At 39.6% G+C, this 18,429-nt stretch overlaps 1 protein-coding gene across 7 annotated transcripts in view; it reads right to left on the bottom strand.

Moving 5' to 3' along the window:
• Positions 1 to 18,429, bottom strand: part of LOC112984587 (opsin-5-like) — a 44,770-nt gene that overhangs the window by 21,455 nt on the left and 4,886 nt on the right. Inside the window, exons 2-5 of one of the 7 annotated variants that reach the window (XM_064509439.1) lie at positions 16,966 to 17,677; positions 14,565 to 15,704; positions 12,714 to 12,822; positions 2,184 to 2,389 (exon numbers count right to left, since the gene is read on the bottom strand). In XM_064509439.1, the coding sequence (XP_064365509.1) occupies positions 2,184 to 2,389; positions 12,714 to 12,822; positions 14,565 to 14,591 (342 nt within the window). In that variant the 5' untranslated portion in view covers positions 14,592 to 15,704; positions 16,966 to 17,677. Of the gene's footprint in view, positions 1 to 2,183; positions 2,390 to 4,105; positions 4,265 to 5,472; positions 6,976 to 12,713; positions 17,679 to 18,429 lie in introns of those variants that run through there. The other 6 variants (XM_064509437.1, XM_064509438.1, XM_026102541.2 and 3 more) reach the window with 6 other exon arrangements.

The following is an 18,429-nucleotide window of genomic DNA, read 5'->3' as shown; positions in this document are numbered from 1 at the left end:
AGCTTTGGCTGGGAAAGCTGAATCGTCACTTAAAGTTACCTCTTCCCACCAGCTGGCTTGCAAATTTTATGATACGCCACTGATCCGAGTTCAGGATTTCATCGAGTGGCTTACCCTGTCTCACAGAGGAAGTCTGTGGCAAAGCTGGGACTGAACCCAGAGATCTAGACTTCACTTTTCATTTCTTAGTTATAGGACTGTTCTTCCTCAAAACAGGGCAGAACAGGAATCTGTTTAATTCTGAGGTTGTGTGTGAATTTTACTGTTTGCAGGTATCTCTGTTTTCCTGATGACTTCAAAGGCTTCCATTAATAAAGAAATTCAAAGAGGTGTCCTGAAGTTTCTCCTCAATAGACCTTAAAATGCAATTGTAGATGTTCCTATTAGAGAAATGATGGTATGTTGCTGAGGAAGTAATTACCTTCCTTTTGATAAATCCATTTTTGCCAAATGGGTATAGGCATACATATTTTGAGAAAGAAAAACATTTTGTGGGTTCAAGCTACAGCTTTTAGGTTAATCAGTCTTCTGTGGGAAATGTTCCTCTCTGAGCAAACTAAGCCTTCATATTGAAGGAAAGGAGACATGACAAGCTGTAAAAGTTCTCTCAATTATGTTGCACAATAGTTCGACCTCCTCTCTAAGTAAAAATAAATAAAAAATGCAAGAGGATTATTTCTCTCTGCCTTTTCCTTCATCATGATTTTGCTTGAACCTTGCCATCGGCTATCCTGTCATTTTCAGTTTTCTGATTGCCTCATGAAGCAGACACTCACACTGAGTATAACCTTTCTTACAGGTGTTACTGAAAGAACCAGTGAGCCAAGCTTGTGCCTATACATCTGTGGGACATATTTATATTCCCCATATGCAGGTGTGCATTTTTCAGAATTAGCAATAGTAACATTTTCCAATTTCTCCAGCAAAAAGTTGCCTCCAAGTTCAGGGATGATTATGTGGTAAAGAAAGAAAGTCACTCATCCTACCTTAGGCCCTGAACCAACAAAGACTTTAAGCATAACATTAACCATACGAACAGTTACAACAAACTCAATACAAGTAGTTGCATGCTAAAATATACCGATATATACAAGTGCTGTGTTTAATGAGACTGACCAATAATAAAACGATCACACAAAATGAGAAGGCTTTGCTCTAGCCTACATTGCTTTGAGTCAAATGTCAAAGTGCCAACAGTCAGGCTACATTGCAAGGAGCTGAAGAAAAGTAGAGCTTATGTCTTTGCTTCCAACATGACTGGTAGCAATGAAATGAAGTCAAATAAAGAACCAACTATTGCAAATAGATGAAGTTAGACTTTCTTATCATTCATGTGGAGAAAAAGAAAGATTTTAACTATAGGGAACAGAATATTATCTATCTGGTGAATACCTGAGAAGGAAAGTAAGGAAGAAAGGAAGGAATATGTGAGTCTGCCTGCAGAAACACAAATTCCAGCCAACTCATTTTTTTTCCTTTTAGTTTAAATGTCCAAAGTACCGTGCAAAACATAACAAGTTCAAGTGCAATAATAAAATACTCTACAAATGCACTTTTGATCCAAGCAAGATAAGGAAAAAAGGATGTAATTTTCACTATGGAGAAGAAAACAAGTTTAAATAAAAGAAAAAGTGTTACTGCTGAAGTGTAAAACCAACATTAAATCCCCCTAGAAAGTGAAATTTTAGGTTGTCTTACTAATAAATCCTCTCTTATGGTATTTGTGGATTGAACTGATTAGTGTTGGTATTCTTGAGTAACCTCAAGAGTGCAAAGGAGACAAGAGTCAAATTGTAATCATGCTATAGTGAAGGACATTTTTTGTGCAATAATTGTGGAATTTGCATTATACAAACCTTCTCTTATGTTTATAGACCCTCTCCTACAAAATAAATAATGAATCAGTGATTTATAGAATCCCTTTGTAAGGAGCAGAACACTTAATAGCCAGCAAGTTGGCAGGGTGGATTTTTGCAGTAGCAAAAATCACTGAAAATTGGTCAAGAACTGATCAAACACACAGATTCACAGATGTAAAAAACTCAACACTGTTCTTTGGAAGGTTACTCGGTATTCATCTTCACTCTTTTATTACTGCTTGGTTATTTATGTACAGCACATATACAGAAATAGCTGTACTTATTCTGTCTAATTAAGTGTTCCTACGTGTAATCTGGTCTTACCTGGCAAGTCCATATTGATGTGATAATGAATCCATCATCTCTAAAGACATTGAAGATTTCAATGATCCCCCGTGAATAACCAAACACAGAGATACTAGCATCTGATACCGCCAAGTTAAATGTGAGGTAGTCTGTGGGCTGCAGAAGAGCTCTTTGTTTATACAGGACAAAAATCACAATGCTGTTTCCAAACCAGGACAGCCAACCTGAAAAAAATTAAAATCCATGAAATCAAAAAGAAAATAAAGCAAGAAGCAGTTCAGTATGTAAATGTGTGATGTCTCTTCGAAAATTAGCCCTGTATTCCATTAGAAACATATTAAATTACTTTATTTTATCCACTGTAAAACTTATGCATGAAGCCTTTTTAAGGAGCCAGGTACATTTCAGAAGCAGGAACAAGTGAATAATTGTCAATAAAACCGAATAACCACAAAGAGCTGGTGTGGAATGATACATTTGTCTGTTGGAAAACCACCATTTAAAGACCTGGAAAAGGGATTTTTTTTGGTTTTTTGTTTGTTTTCCCCTGAGTAGACAGATAAGACCCATGAAACATTCCTCTGGCTGAAAAAGGAAGGAGGAAAGATTGGTAGAGTGGAGCAGAGACTACAAAAATTCTGCCAAAACTGCAGCTGCTTAGGTACACTATACACAAGAATGGATATTAAGAGTTCATGCGCATAGCCAGAAAGTAGCTTTACTAGTCTTCTCTAGAGAAGTACTGCCCTTTTCAGCTAATAAGATTAAGTTACTACTTTCAGAACAGTCTAGGATTTCTTTGTGGCATATACTGTCCGTGCTGGGAATATTTTGTGACATAATGCATACGTTAGTCTATATGAAAAGAACATTTAGAGAAGCTCTTTCAGAAGCTCTGAAGTCTTTTTTCTTTCCTTTTTTTTTTTTTTTTTTTTTTTTTTTTTTTTTTTTCCCCCCAATTCTTAAAGAATGTTGTGCCCTCTCTGACAGCCCAGGTACAAAGAGATGTCTGACTTGCACAAGTCTAGTTTCAAGAGGAAAACACAGGGAAGGGAGATGACTCTGAATCTGGTACAAATCAGTCGCCTATTCAGTTGGAGAAGCTAGTTTTTCAAAATATATGTTGCCATTGCTCTACTGATCAGTGCAAGACCTGGGTGGCTTGCGTCTCACTTTCTGAAATGATGTAGACATGTGAAATTTAATGACTTTAAAAAAATATTTGCTCATAAGCATCTAACTCACTGTTGCAAGTGGGGTTTAGCTGGTTGCAAGGATAACTCCAGGGTGGCTGCTGGAGAGGGACGAGCAGCCAGCCAAGCGCAGCAGCACCAGGCTCGCTGTCGGCTCACGTCTGCCCTTCCGAATCAGCTCTGTGCCTGCAGCGCAGATGGCCTTGAGGTCACTTCACCTTTGTAATGGGGAGCAAAATAACACCTCTTTTGGGTGTCCGCAACTTAGGAACACATGAGCTGGTGTTTTTTTCCCATAGCTGGTGCCCGGGTAAAACATTACATACCAAGTCAGGGAGAAAAGCATTACCCAGCAACCCTCTATCCAGGGACAAGCAATAGAAAACTCAGCATGTGGATGCCCTATATTCAAATAGTAAGAGGTGAATATGCACACTGAAAAGGGAAGGAAACATAACAGCATTTCACAGCACCTCTGAATATTCAGAGAGTTCACAAAATGAAAGACTGCTGATAGGTTTACTGTCTTAGCAAGAGGGCAGCTGCCTGCCTTGAGGAAGGGTTATTAATCTCCACAGCATGGGAACCTAGTGCTTCACGGCTGGGCTGCCTTGGCTAGGAAGGTTCTGACTCAAAAGCAGGGGCCTAGGAGGATATTGCCTCTTTATCTCCAGACCCTCTGGGCATATCACTAGCTGAAATGCCAAAGAGCAAAGCCCTAGTCCCCCAAACAGAGAGGTTACATACTTATGTCCTGGTCAGGGTGCTCTTCGCAGTCAGGAGTGGAGGGGAGGTGGTTGATCAGTCTCCGTACTGCAGTACAAGCTCTTTCTTCTATGAACAGTTTCCATTCCAGTAGCATCTCTCTACAAAACTGCCATGAAGCTGATGCTTGCTTAGAAAATGCTAATGGTTTACAACAGACCTTTAGAGCATGGAAGGGCTGACGTATGGTATTAACCAGACATAGTCACTGATACAATGGTACCTAGATACTTACATATATATGTGTGCGTGTGTATATACACACACTGATACACTAATTCATATAGATGTACCTATACATATATTATTATAAGGATAATGATAACAATAATAATAAATACACCTTTAGTTTGGCCACTAGGTGACAATGTTTCTTAAAGGAGTCTCCTTTCCAATGGCTGCATGCACTTTAAGCCAGGAATTGTTTCCGTCGCTTCTCTGGATCTGGTATTATAAATAGGCACAGCAGGGGACTAGAAAACTGGTTACTTTGGAAATATATTTGGATAGTTTGCAATTCAAACATGATAGTTGTTTGTGTATGTTAACTCTACCTCCTAAAATATATGGTAGTTTCAAGGCAGTAGATAGGAGAATGTTTTCCCTGTCAATATTAAGATACAATTGTCTGCTAAATGCAGACAGAAAGTAAAACAAAACTTCCTTTGTAAACATTAAAAATTTGTCAAAGTAGTCTAATGGATAGGAGGGCTAGCCTTAAAATGCCTACATTTCATACACATGCACTGTACTTCCTGAGAATATACTGAGCAAATGCCCCCTAGTCTAGAGAGTTTGGGAAGTTTTCAGTTAAAGTGTCGTCAGGAAAGCAAGAGTGGAAGAAATTGAGCAAAAAGTCGTCTAGAACAACAATACAGATATTTTAGATGACAGAGGCACAGAGTGTTTGTGATCACTTTAGAATACATTCAGACACCGAGGGTGGGGCTGAGGTAGCTCCTGTTGAAGGAAATAAAATTACGGAGCATTTGTGTGCATAGCACTTCCGCAGGAAGGAACAATTCCTTTCAACAGAAGCAGGTTGGTAGTCTGCACTGCCATTTCCAGTCCTTCAAATGCATAACGTGTCTTGGAAGTAGACCAGCTTAAAATTCTGATCAGAAAAACAAAGAAACTCAATGCTCAGTAAACCATAGAGTAACTAAAGACAAACAGAGTGGCCGCACAAAAGTACTACCAACCAGAGAAGTAACTATGGGACATGATCTCTGCCCCCATCAGATAGATGTGCTCATTTGAGGTTGCTGACTATACTGACTTATTTACTTAAACAAAACAAAACAACCCCCTCCCCGAGAGCATAGGAGGAAAAAAGGTTTAAAATATACCTTAAAAAAGGCAGAGCAAATAGAGCAATAGCTGTGGCACTCTCAGTGAGGGCAGGAACTTCCTCAATTGCGCAGCAGGAAGTATGTGCATCTGGGTAGATCACAAACAAATAAAGATCCTGGAAAGAAACCTCTGAACCTTGAAGTGCTATAAGGCATGGGTGTCACCAGGTGGCATCTCAATAAAACAGAGGACAGAAGAGAACCAATTGAAGGAACAAGTTTCACTTTTTGCAGGCTGCCAGCAATGCTCACAAAACAATCTAAAAAAAAAGAAAAAGAAAAAAAAAACCAACCTCCAAATCTCCAAATCTTAAGGTAGTCGTGGACAGAAAGGACAGGTTCCAATCGAGATCAAAAAGTGCCCAAGAGAGAGAAAAAATAATGGATAGGATGAAATTGAATGTTTTACACAACATAAGGTTTGGAGAGGAGCTGCCACAGTTCCCCCACTAAGCGTAATGCTGTCTAATATGGGCTGCTCATCAATGAGAAATTGCAGGTGCTTCTGAAACAGCAAAATCTGCAGAGAACCTAATTACTGAAGTTTGTTAACACAGGACAGGATTGAAAGCAACTGTTGTAAGACTTGCAGGATCATAGTAGAATAGGTTAAATGAGTGTTGATAAATACTAAATTTTGAACAATTAAGGAGTCGCCTTCACTCCTCAGGAACCTGCTTAATCTGTGGACAGTTCTGTGAAGACCTTTTCTCAACCCAGAGAAAAATATTTGGTACCACATTTGCAAGCATGGGGAGGCAGGAAGAATAGGATGGAAAAAAAAGTTGTATTGCCCTTATATAATTCAGTAATAATCCTTATCCTGGAATAATACCTCCTAATGGAGCTTTTTAATCCATAGACTTCAAAAACAATCAACAGAGAAGGTAGGTGTTACTATCCACAATTTGCAGCGGACGAAGAGGAAGGTTGCCAAGCAAGCTGGTGGTATTCAGGAACTGAAACCCTATCAGCTGCATACTGTTGGTCAATCCACGCAAAGAAAGCATCCAAAAAGTAGACAAGAAGAATGATAGAGGACATAGAAAATCTCTTGGCTGAAAGAGACTGAAAACAGTGAGGTTGTTTAGTTCAGAGAAGAGCTAAGCAGGAATGTGACAAGGTCACAAACATTTCTCGCAAATCACTCAAGCCTGAGCATGCAGACATGCTTTTTTTCTCTCATGCACTTGAGAGACTGTGCAGTTTCTCTGTTTGTGTTAGATCTATGATTTTACAGAGTTAAGTTTGGTATAAGTTAACTGATGGCTCTGAGCTGATCAACCACATTTTTAATAGACGACAGTGTTCAAGTCCAGCTAAGCCAGTTTATTATGTTTTGTACTTAGGCTTGTCCTTACCAGACAGAGATTGTTGCAGGGCCCATACTTGTAAAATCTTATGAAAATGAATTTAAAAAATGGAAGTCACAACTCACCAATTTGCAGCTTAAAATATATAGAGAGCTTTAAATGGAAGAATCGAAGAAATGACAGCAAAAGGTGAAGGCTCAGTGTCACGTGAGAAAGATGACACTAATTTTTCAAGTGGTGAATGACCTGATTTCTAGGACAGAAATTGGACTGAGCATCTAGATGTAGAGCAGTCATGAACAAAGTCAATTACTGATTCAGTTACCTATATGCGGGCATAAATATCTATCTGAAGAGGTTTGCTGTAAGAGATTTTCAGATTAGAAAACTTCATTTAAAATTGGGAGAAAATCCAGGGAACTTGCAAAGCTGTCATTAACTATTCCAACTGTGAAGTGACCGTGCCCTGCTTTTAATCTTCACTACTAATTATACGTACACCATATCCTATCCAGGGCATGTTGCCAGTTTTGGCAGGAAGAAGAGTCATCATGTTTTAGACTTGACAAAGCGTGAAGAGATTATTTGTTCAATAAATGCGATCATTTGGAGGATGAATGTTCTGTGAATAGCTTGTTTCCTTTCCCATCTTCCCAGATTTATCTGTCAAGTAAAGTCCAAAAATAACACTTTTTCTGTCACTTGTCACATAACAGTTTACTGTCACCATTCTGAAACGCATGCCATTTAAAGGCATGCGTGGGTCACATGGTCTGTTCCAATGTTCTGATCAGATGGGCAATGCTTTCAGCATGCCTTTCTGGTATAAACATGAGAATTCAGAATTTGTTCTAACAAATATTCTCCCATATTCATTTAAATGAATATAAAAATATTAAATTTTAATTCATAATTAAATGAATAGAAGAGAATATTTGCAGAGAGAACAAATTTATTAAATTACGTTTTGGTATTTTTCCAGGTTTAGGTTTGACTTAGCTAGTAGCTGTGGACAGCACTTTTAAATTGTACCTGGTGATTTAACCTATAAAAGGAATTTTCACAGTATCGTATAATTGGTTTTTTTCTCTGAAGGACATAAATGCAGACTCCTTTTTCTGTAAATTATGCCACTTAGGCAAAGGATAAAAGGGGTCAGATGTAATGCTAGCAATAGTACTAGTTCCCATCTGTCTGTCAAAGAGTTCTGAGCACATGTGAGAGAGCAGGGAAAACAGATTGCTCTGAAGGGGGATGCTGACGCAGCTGACCCAACAAAAGGAAATGCGTTTGTCGCGATTGCCTTCAGCTAACCTCTGTGATTGCACTGTAAGGGCACTGTGCTATGCAACAGTCATCGTGGTTTTTTCCCCCCTCTGTTGGTTCTCTAGCCAAAGTGTTAGTGAGGAGAATGGTGGCACAGTGACTTGGTGTCAAGTCCCAAGCAGTGCAGGGACTGCAAAAGTCATTCTCATTAGCAGACTGACTCTTGCACTTTGATGCTGGTTTGCTTGCAATGTTAGTGTGTGATACGTATTCCAATGTGGGCTGTGAACTCAGATTTCCACAAGGTATTCTGAGAAGGCCTCTGTCTGGATCTGATACAGCTTGGCTAATGTATGCGTCCATCAGTGTACTTTCATTTTTAACATCCATGGTGTCTGTGATATGTGAGAATGTCCAGAAGAACGTATAAAGATGCCCCAAGCTCAGCAAAAGGTTCCTGAATATTCACACCCTCTGTTGAGATGCGTGACTTCAGGAAGACCTGGCCAAAGAAACTTAGTTTTTTTGGACTCTATCTTACAGAGGTGAAGAGATTCAAAGAAGTCCCATCTTCTAGGTAATGCTAACATCCCTCATATACATCCCTTTGGTGTAGAAAATGTACATCAGAATTTGCAAGAAGCTGCACTGACATGTTTAGATTCAAAAGAGAAGAGGACTTGTAGCAGTTACGGAAGTGTAACAGCCAAAGCACTGAAGCTGTTTTCCATAGGCATCAAAACAACAGAAGTATTAAATACGAACATCTTTGGGACTCTGCTTAAGTAAATGTCCCTAGACTCCTGCTAATGCAGACTGTCTTTCCAGACTCCTTAAAGAACTGCAAACACCAGAAGGTAACACACTGACTGACCTTCGTTCTCTGCTTCCTGAAGAGCAAGACTCTCTCTGTGTAATGGAGTACTTTGCTCTGCCACATCACTGCTTCCCAGATAGACCCAATTATTGGTGTGCATAAAACGAATAGCTGTAAATTTTTCTTGTTAGCGCTTGCAGAGTGAGGCTGCAGAGCTTTAAGAAAAAAAAGATGTGGAAGCTCTTCTGATTTATACATTATTAGCAGATTTTTTTCTGAAAATTCCCATTGCTAAAAGGTATACCTATTTCCATTATTTTTTCACCAGAGCTGTACTACATTTCAGTTGGAGTAGCGTTTTTACTGGTTATATATAATCTGCAAGGAATGCAACTTGAGTTTTAATCTGAGTTAAGTTTCAAGACTAGCAGTTATGAAAAGTTCATTTATAAGCTTTACAAAAGGATCTAGAGCAAACAAGAAGCAACAAGCATATGACTACGTAGTGGCTGTATTAAGTTATCATAGTAGGACATGGCAGATGAACTTGGTAACAGACAAACTTAGGCTTCAAGAAGTAAACTTAAGTGGAAGTCAGACTGCTAACAAAAGTCCTTTGATATATAAAGATTAAATAACAATGAAGTGTAAAAATATATAGTGGGTAAGGGTAGTGAAATTGTTTTCTGTTTCCATAAAAAAAGAAATAAAAAGTATATCTGATTATTTCTTGAGAGATGCTTGGGAGAATTAGAATGTTGAATTCCAACATCTTAAACTGGAATAAATAAATAAAAAGATTGAAACATTCCTGCCAAAACTTATTTTCTTGTTATGTGTGTTTCAGCTGACAAACCCTGAAAATCATTCTTTTATCAAGATATGAGGGAATTTTTTGTCCCTTAAAATTTATCTACTATTGACCGTTTTCACAGTCTCCCAACAGCAATACTAAATATTCACTTCAGAGATACTATGGTGGCTTATAATAGAAATGAACCCAACTGGGAAGTTTCAAGCTTTTCCTGTGACAACGTATGAATTAAAACACACTGCTTCTGAAGAGGACACTGAGATAGCCCTATTGTCTCCATATATAAAACACTGGAATCAATGACATTGTAAGATGGATCATTTGAATCAATAAGCTTTAAGTAGAGCGAGAAATTTTGGAGGTAGGGGAGCGGCATTTAAAAAGGCAAAGGAAACTGTGCTTCTATTTTTCTTCTTTCTGCAATACCTACTGTTTAACAAAAACTACCATGATGCAGCACTCAGGAGGAACATTCCCTGCATAATTTTCTCATAGTGTTTGCAGGTGAATTTTGGATCTGAAATATTGCTGTCAATACAATTTTTCTCACTACTTTGACACCTTACTTAGAGATACTTTCAGTTATCTAACGGTTCAACATTGTGGCCGCAGGTCCTTTAGCCAAAGTTTCAAGGAAAGATAAAGATTTGGCTTTAAAATGGAAAATAGGATGTAAGGTAATAAGGGCTTCCAAAAAGTAGCTCATACCATACTATTATTTTTCAAAGAAATTGGTGTAGAAGTTCTAAGCTACTTTTTAAACTAAGTATTTCATAAGCCATCATATTGGAAATTATTTTTTTACTTGGATAGATAAGGAACTGAAAAAAATTCAAAATGGGTGTGGAACTGAAGGGGAACAATATATGTCACGCAGATTACTAACAAATTGTCTCCATGTCAGCCTTAAAACTGAGATTACATTCATGATATGTTTGGCGTAAACAGAAGGAGCCAGGTGAAATTCCTGGTAAAAGCTGACAAGAACCATCAAAATATAGAATTACTGAATGGCATATGAAAGTAATTAGGTGACCTTAAAGACTGGAGTACTAAGGAATGATTTAAATTTAATAGAACAGTATAAAAGCTCAAGCACATAGATACTAAAAAAGTGTTTGCTGCAAGAGATAGGGTCACCATTTGGAAGCAGCAGAGGATAACACCTCTGTCAGGAAGAAGTATGAACTACCAGTGTGATGCAAAGACAATGCTAGGAGGTATCAGGAGAGCAAAGGAAGTGTTATTATCATCATTAATGGCAACGGCAAGACCTTGCTTGGATGCTGTATGCAATCCTGGTTACTTGTTCAAGAAAAATGAATTAACAGATAGTGCAAAAGGCTTCTAGTATGATAGTCTAGAATGGTAGTGGAAAGAATATTATCAGAGAAGGTAAAAAAAAAACCAACAAAACAAACCTCATTTGCTCAACGGAGGAATACAAAGGTTGACCATGGGGTATGACTGTTCCTCTACAAATACAAGGCGGCTGTGGAAGATTAATTGCAGGCAGCAAAATTATTTCAGTTAAAAGGTGTGTCAGAAAAGGTATAAACTGGGCATGTACCACTTCAGCTTAGAATTTAGGAAAAGGCTTCAAACCACCAAGAAATGAAGTAAAGAACAGCCTGTCATTTGGAAGTGTGGTAGCAACAACAACCACCACCACAACCACCCCCCCCCACACACCCAGTTATAAGGGGGAGCCTGATAGCTTTGTGAAGGGGATTATATATTATCACAGCAGGGGACTGGCCTGTTGACCCAAAGGGTTCTTTCTAGTCCTAAATGCAAACAATTAATTCATTAGCTGATGATGTGGCCAATTCCCAGACATTTGTCAAGGGCTGCACACACAGGAACAGATCTGGGATAAATCAGAACATCTCTGTTTTATCTGATTTACACTCTTTCAACTCAGTTTCCTAAGACAGATGCATACATTTTTCTACTAGAATCTCTATTTTTTATTCCAAACACAACTACTTTTTTTCCTAGTTCTTACAGGTAAAGAAGAAAGTCTTGTATAAATATATGAAAATCCTTAACATTTTACATTGTAACTTTCACAGATCTTTCTCCAGCATTAGCGGAGGGCCAGCAGGCTATTTGCAATATGTGATATACTTAAAAAAGAAAATCTGCTTAGCTCAATTATTTAAAAATATAATTATATATATATATATATTAGTTTAGAATGACTGATTTAATAAAAGTGATCTTTTCTGCTATTTTCCTGTGAGGTTGTATGGTTAGAAATTTTGATTACTGAGTAAACCTACATTCTTTGAAAATTCCTACAGTTTGCTTGCATCTTGCAATGAGTCTGCTCTAAATAAACAATATTTAAACAAACAAAACGGAATTGTTCTAGAATCAGAATTCACATCGGGTTCCATTTCCAAGCCCTTATTACATTATTTATGACAGCTGTCTTGCAGTGGAACTGAAATAAACACTGGGTATTATGACTGCTAAAAGGGGATGATGTCCTAATACTTAAATCTTTAATAGAACCTGTTTGAAGAAGTTTTCTTTCTACGTCCGTAGAACATATTTAAAGCAAGAGCAGTACAAATAGTTTCAACATTTTAAAAACTGTGGAACTGCATTTCTTGTCTCTGCAGGAGGTAATTGTAGGATGTCAATTGACTGGCAGCAGTCAAAATTCTGGAAATCACAGAACATTAATTTGGTGCTAATGAGACATAAGGAGAAGGCACAACAGTATCATGTATTTCTGATAAGGTATTTTTTTCTCTTCCCACATTTTAAATTCTACAAACATTAGTTAAAATTTTACAGGCTTATCGTATTCATTTCTTCTCAATATTTTTGCATTGGTTATTAATTTTTTTAACAAAAGAAAGCTGTATGCCTTTGATCTGTAATAGCTGAAGTAGAAGGCTGCATTTTATAACATCTTGTTTCTTTATGGGTCAAAACCAAAGGAATCACTCTGAACTTTATACCAAACTCTACTACGAGATTCATTTCATAAGCCAGGCAGAGATATGGTACATACCTAAAGCCAGTAGGTAGAAACCTATAATAGTCTCTCCTTGTTCTGTTACAGGAGTCTCTTTGTTCAGAAAACTGATGTTGTTGTTCCTCCACGGTGCCTGCGGAGAAAACTGGAGAGACATTTTCAGCAAAGCTTATAATCCAGGACTTGCCCTTTTCACCAGTATGTCCCAAATGCCCAGTAAAATAAGGTGGTTTCCAGCCTTTCCTTCAATTTCTACTCCCTGTATTCTAGGAAGCTGTTCAATGAGCCTGATAATCTAAGGAAGGAAATCTCAAGGGACAAGAGCTTTGCAGCCTTCTGACCTGTTCTTATTCACTAATCCTATCTATTAATACAGCCTGTGAATCTGTGACCAGCCCAAGGCAGCAGATTTCCTCACATCCTTATTACTGCTACACGTAGAAGTCCTTCATGATGCAGAATGTATATCTGACAACATGATGACCTTTCTTTAAAATAAATTGATACCACATAACATACAGGTTCACTGATACACCAACAAACATAGTGTATATAGATATACTGCTAGAATACCAGTTTTGCCTTCACCAAAGACCATTAGAGTTTTCAGTCAGGACAGTTCCTAACTAGTGGGAGGGGGGAAGGGGGGGAAGCATTTTCAACCTATACTGGAAATAATCTTAAGTACTGTGGATCTGGTTTTCACATTGCTAAGTACCTGCCAATCTTATACATTCCAAATACAGTTGGATTTTTCCACACTGTTGAAAAATGAGATTTTTGTCTTGTTGAAGAGAGATGTTACATGTGATTTAAGTGAATCAGCCTGGAGTAATTTTAGTCTCCACTGAAGTACAATCTATCAATGATTATACTTCAGATAGAGCCTCTCTTACTAACCATGTTATGACCATAATTCAAATCCAAGTCTGAATTAACACTTCTGAAGCAGCAAAACATTCCTTCCATTTTTTCACCATGGCAAGAGATTGATATCTACTGCTGAGACTGCTCAAATTCTTGCTGTGATTTATAGTTCCCCCTAAGTGCATGATGTACACTTTTTCCCTGCCTCTCTCCTCCTCCCTGCTCAAGTAGGCATTTCTCACAGCTGCAGGACAAAACTCTAGCAGAGTTGCTGTAGAGGTGTAAACATTAGTAGAGTTATCGCTGATTTCAAACTGGGGTAAATCAAGGAGTAAGGGATACAGCTTTCACCAGTGTGTCATTCTGGACTTGCAGGAAATGTGGCTGTGTCTAAGGGTCCTCCTCGCCTTATAGGCTCACCTAAACTTTCCCTCATTCCTGGATTGAAGCAAAGCTTTGGGACTCACAGTCCTTGGCTTCAAAAGATTAAACTCCAACACTGAGAGGGAGAGGTGGGGGAGACTCCGGGTGCTGGGGAGAGGAGAGCCCAGATTTGGCACAGGCAGGTCACTGCAGTTTGTGACCCCAGCTGCAGGCAAGGCTCACGCCACAAACACAGAAGGGAGGAGCAAGCACTCCCTCACCTCTCCAAAGAAGATATGATCCCCTCTCTCCTAGGACATGAAACATTCCTAGGTCTTTCCCATAGTGACCCCTGACTGATGCTATGAGTCCTGTTCAGCCATGACTCCTCTCCTCCTTTGCCACCTAAGCCCACAAGCTCTCTCAGGCTTGTTAACCTAAATAACACAGAAAGACACAAAGTCAGACTCTGGACAGATGTTAAGCATCTTTGTGGTGAGCAACACATTCTTTTTCCCCGTAGTAGCCACAGTGAAACCCCCCATGCCCTTCTTGGTGCCCCAACTGGCATATCTCCCACACATGGGCCCTCCAGGGGCACGGGCTTGTCCCTTCCCACCTCAGCCCCAGGCAGCAAACGAGCCCTGGTGCTGGCACCTGGTTGAAGGAAGCAAAGCATCTCATGGGGAAACTTCTGAATTCGTGAGCTGTTCTTCTGTCTGCTACTTTTCCTTATTTTGTTATGATAGGCATCACCTTGAGAGGAGCAAATAAAGGAAATGTGACAAGTATAAAAGGGGAGAGCAACTTTCTACAGCAAGAAGAAGGGAGAAATAGCCACATTATGGTCAAAGACAGGAAATCTCTCATGTATGTGCTCATGATGAGGACATTGACCCCTACACTTGCTTCATTAAGTTCCTTTGCAGCGGTCCTAGGCTTGATTTTTCTCCAGCCGTCCATTGCTCTTGTACCAGGAGCAGTTACCAAAGTTCCACTCTCTTTCTCCAAGCTAAAGCTTGCTACATGGATCCTGCATTTTAAACAGCTGAGTAGCCTGATTCTTCCAAGCGGTAACCTCAGACCAGCTCCTGCTGACTTTTTGTGGAGTCCTCTTCCTAAGTGTATCTAGAAAGAGCTAGGGTATAATCCCAGCAAACCTCCTAAAATATGTTGCTTTACATAACTGTGGCAAAGTGACCTGGGACTCACAGCACATAGGCTCAGTGGTTACAGTGTCCCATAAAAATGGCCCTAGCAGTGCTCTCATGGCCAAATTCCTTTATTGCGGAGCTCCTGGGATAGTCCCAGGTCACCTCCAATATTCTCATTCCCCTCAGCCCTGGGGCAGGACTAGACCATGCACGTGCATCTCTTGCAAGCTTTATGGCACACCCAGCACATGTGGCCTTTTCTTTGTCGACATGGTGCACTCTGAGGTTATCATTTGGAGTGTCGTATGGTCCCAGACAAAGACCCGGAGAGACAGAGCTTTAGAAGGGAGTACACTCACAATCTCAGCTTTTCAAAGTTGAGCTAAAATGGCCATATCTAGCTAGTTATCCATCTGCCTGTAAGATGATCATTGTTTAGAGGGTTAGGGGTATAGTTGTGCCTGAAAGCAGCACTCAGGGACTTTTAAACATGCTCAAGAAGGCACAAAACAAAGCCCAGCCATGTTGGCTGTTGATCAGGACAAGTGACTTGGGTTAAATAGGAGGACTTCAGCAGCGAGGCCATCATACAGCTTTCATCCATGGATCCTCATGTCTTCAAATAAGGAGTGTATTTCATCACCTACCAAGAAAAATATGATGAAAAGGAAAACACATCTGCACTGGGCAAAACCTGTCTGCCTGGGCCATGCTCCCTCAACTAACTGGTTGAAAAAGGATCAGCCATTCCTGACAGCCTATTTGTGGAACAAATCCAAGTCCTCTCTGAGCCAGATCCCTCAGCATTGCTAGAGCAAAAAGAACAGTGCTATGTTGTGTTTCTTTCTAGACCAATAATATTTAGATATGAGGCTGTGAACAGATAATTCTTTAATAAGAGATCATAAAAATGGGCTATAAACTATTCCTCTTGGGTACTGATTATACGACTGCATGGATTGAGATTGGGTTTAGAGTCAAACTTTCTATAAAGTACAGAACACACTGGAGTGGGTTGTTCTCTAACATGGCAATGTACCCAGAGGTCACATAAATTACACAAGTTACATGTGCTCCAAATTACAAATTACACCTGCTCCACAGATGCATACATGTAAGCCCCATATGCCCCTCCAGTCAAGAACTCACATTCAAGCTCAATCTTGCCCCATGTCTTAACCACCATTCTCAGATATCTGTGAGCCTGTGGTTTTATCTCAGGCTAGGAGCAACCTCCACATGAGACATGCCCTTTTTGGCTGTGCGTTTCTAAAAACCTCCCATGAATACCTGCTCAGGATCATAGGAAAATTCAGTTTGGAGGAGATCTCAGGTTACAAGCTAAATGCATCGAGATTTCTTATTTGTATCTGAATCGTTCCTCCTGAGAACCTGCTTATAAATTCAACTTCTGTAGGGCTGCAATGCTGCCAGAAAACCAGTGTATCAGTTCTTTTGGAGGTTTTTTTTATTTTTTAGACTATAATTCCCAATAGATACTTATTAATAAAACTTTTGCCTGATCCTGGTCACAGTGAGGCACATCTAGCCAACTAAAGTTCTGTCTTCTTGCTACACAGCTAGAAGCTGGTGTTTTGGAACTAGATATCGGTCTCCAGCTAGCAGAAAGTTACACTTATGGCAAATATAGGGACTGCCCATCTCCTTCAAGTTACACCACAGACAATGCTGAGGTGATGGAACATGCTTACTAACCAGTTCCCTTTATGCACAATCAATTTTTTTCATGTCATTTGGCACAACTCTAGCTTTGCAAGTCTGTGTTTGGCATCTGTTGTCACACAAATGTCAGCCCCTGTGTCTTTGACTAAATAGGGACAATGACAACAGGGGGTGAATAATTTTCATATAAGCTGTTCCAGAAAACTGTATGATTTACTTACCTGAGACCTTTTCAGACATAGGCACTAAAGTAGTATATAAAGTAACATTAATGGCCATTTCCATTTTGTTACAATAAAGGACAGATGATATCATTTGCCTTGGTATCCCAATCTTGAATTTTCCCAGCTCCAAGTTTCTTTCGGTTTCATATAAATATCACTGGCTCCATGGACACTTCAATTCAACTTTCTGCAAAACTCTGCTGAGGTCTGAAGTGCAGTTTAGGATAATAGAAACTTTCGGAAAACTTTCTATTTCAATGAGAGTCTTTTGCCAAGCCTTGTACTCTGTAATAACAATGAGATAAAAAAATAAATCTTTTAATAACAAGGAGATAAAAAAAATGGGTGAACTGTTCTCGACAGTCAAGCATCCTTTTTGATGATTTTTTTCTTCGATCTTTGCATACTACGCTGAATGACTAATACTTTCATCTGTTCTCAGGTTTCTCCTCACTCCCTCCAGAGGCATCCTTCAATAAATGACGGAGTCTTTGACAAACTCCTGTGGTTTGTCTCACGCGTCCACAGTTCTCTGTGCTTCCAGATGAGACAAAGGCTCCCTCTGCAGATTACAGCCAGCTTGTTCTCATGTCTCTTCGTGCTTCAGTGGTGACCAATTTACTGGCCTCATGGAGATTATCCCTAAGTGCCTCCACTATCTTTACAAAGTGCTTTGAGGAGATTAGAGCAGTATATCCTGCGGGCAGTTCTGTAACAAGGAGGAGAAAACTAAAATGCAATGGTAGTACAGAGAAATCAGTACATTCAACACAGTTATGACTGTGTGGGAAGGCACATGAAATAAAATTGATTTGCACATAAATAGACCCTAAACTGGCCCTTTCCTGAATATGCAGGAGCTACAGACTAGCGCCACAGAAAGGACATTAGTGAAGCAAGCAGGCACTGTGAGACTTGTGCAGCAGCTCCTGCTATGTGGTCCCTGCTATTGCATTCAAACCTCTCATGCATGCAGCTGAACTGTGCAGGATTTCTCTCCTCTGTGATCCTGCCTACCAGACACAGCAGTGCAGCTACAACCCATCTAACATCAGCTAAGGGAAGAGAGGCTGTGGCAGTATCCAGAGACCTGCGTGTATGTTTTCTCTCAGCAGATAACTTAGCTCACCCCTCCTCCAAGTCACCTCAGGAGTAAGCATGCACTCATCACACACGCAGTCATCTACAGCCAATGTGTAGACTTGGAAATAACAGAAATGAGTTGTCTGATCTCAGTATTGCTGATCTGAGCCTCACTTTCTCACTCTTTGCCACTGTGAGTCTTGACCTGGGGCTACCACTCCAGGGTCCTGGCACAGTGCAAGATGAGAGTGTAGTGCCGTAGAGTAGCAGGGTATTCAGTGGAAAGACAGCTCCATTAACCAGGAGAAAAAGTAGAAAAAAGAGTCCGTGCCTGAATTTCATTCTCTACAGGAGGTAAGCGTCTAATACACAACCTCC

This window comes from Dromaius novaehollandiae, chromosome 3, assembly GCF_036370855.1.
Source record: "Dromaius novaehollandiae isolate bDroNov1 chromosome 3, bDroNov1.hap1, whole genome shotgun sequence".
Classification (NCBI taxonomy): Eukaryota; Metazoa; Chordata; class Aves; order Casuariiformes; family Dromaiidae; genus Dromaius; species Dromaius novaehollandiae.
Note: the sequence above shows the minus strand (reverse complement) of the source record. Positions and strands in the feature narration are given on the sequence as shown.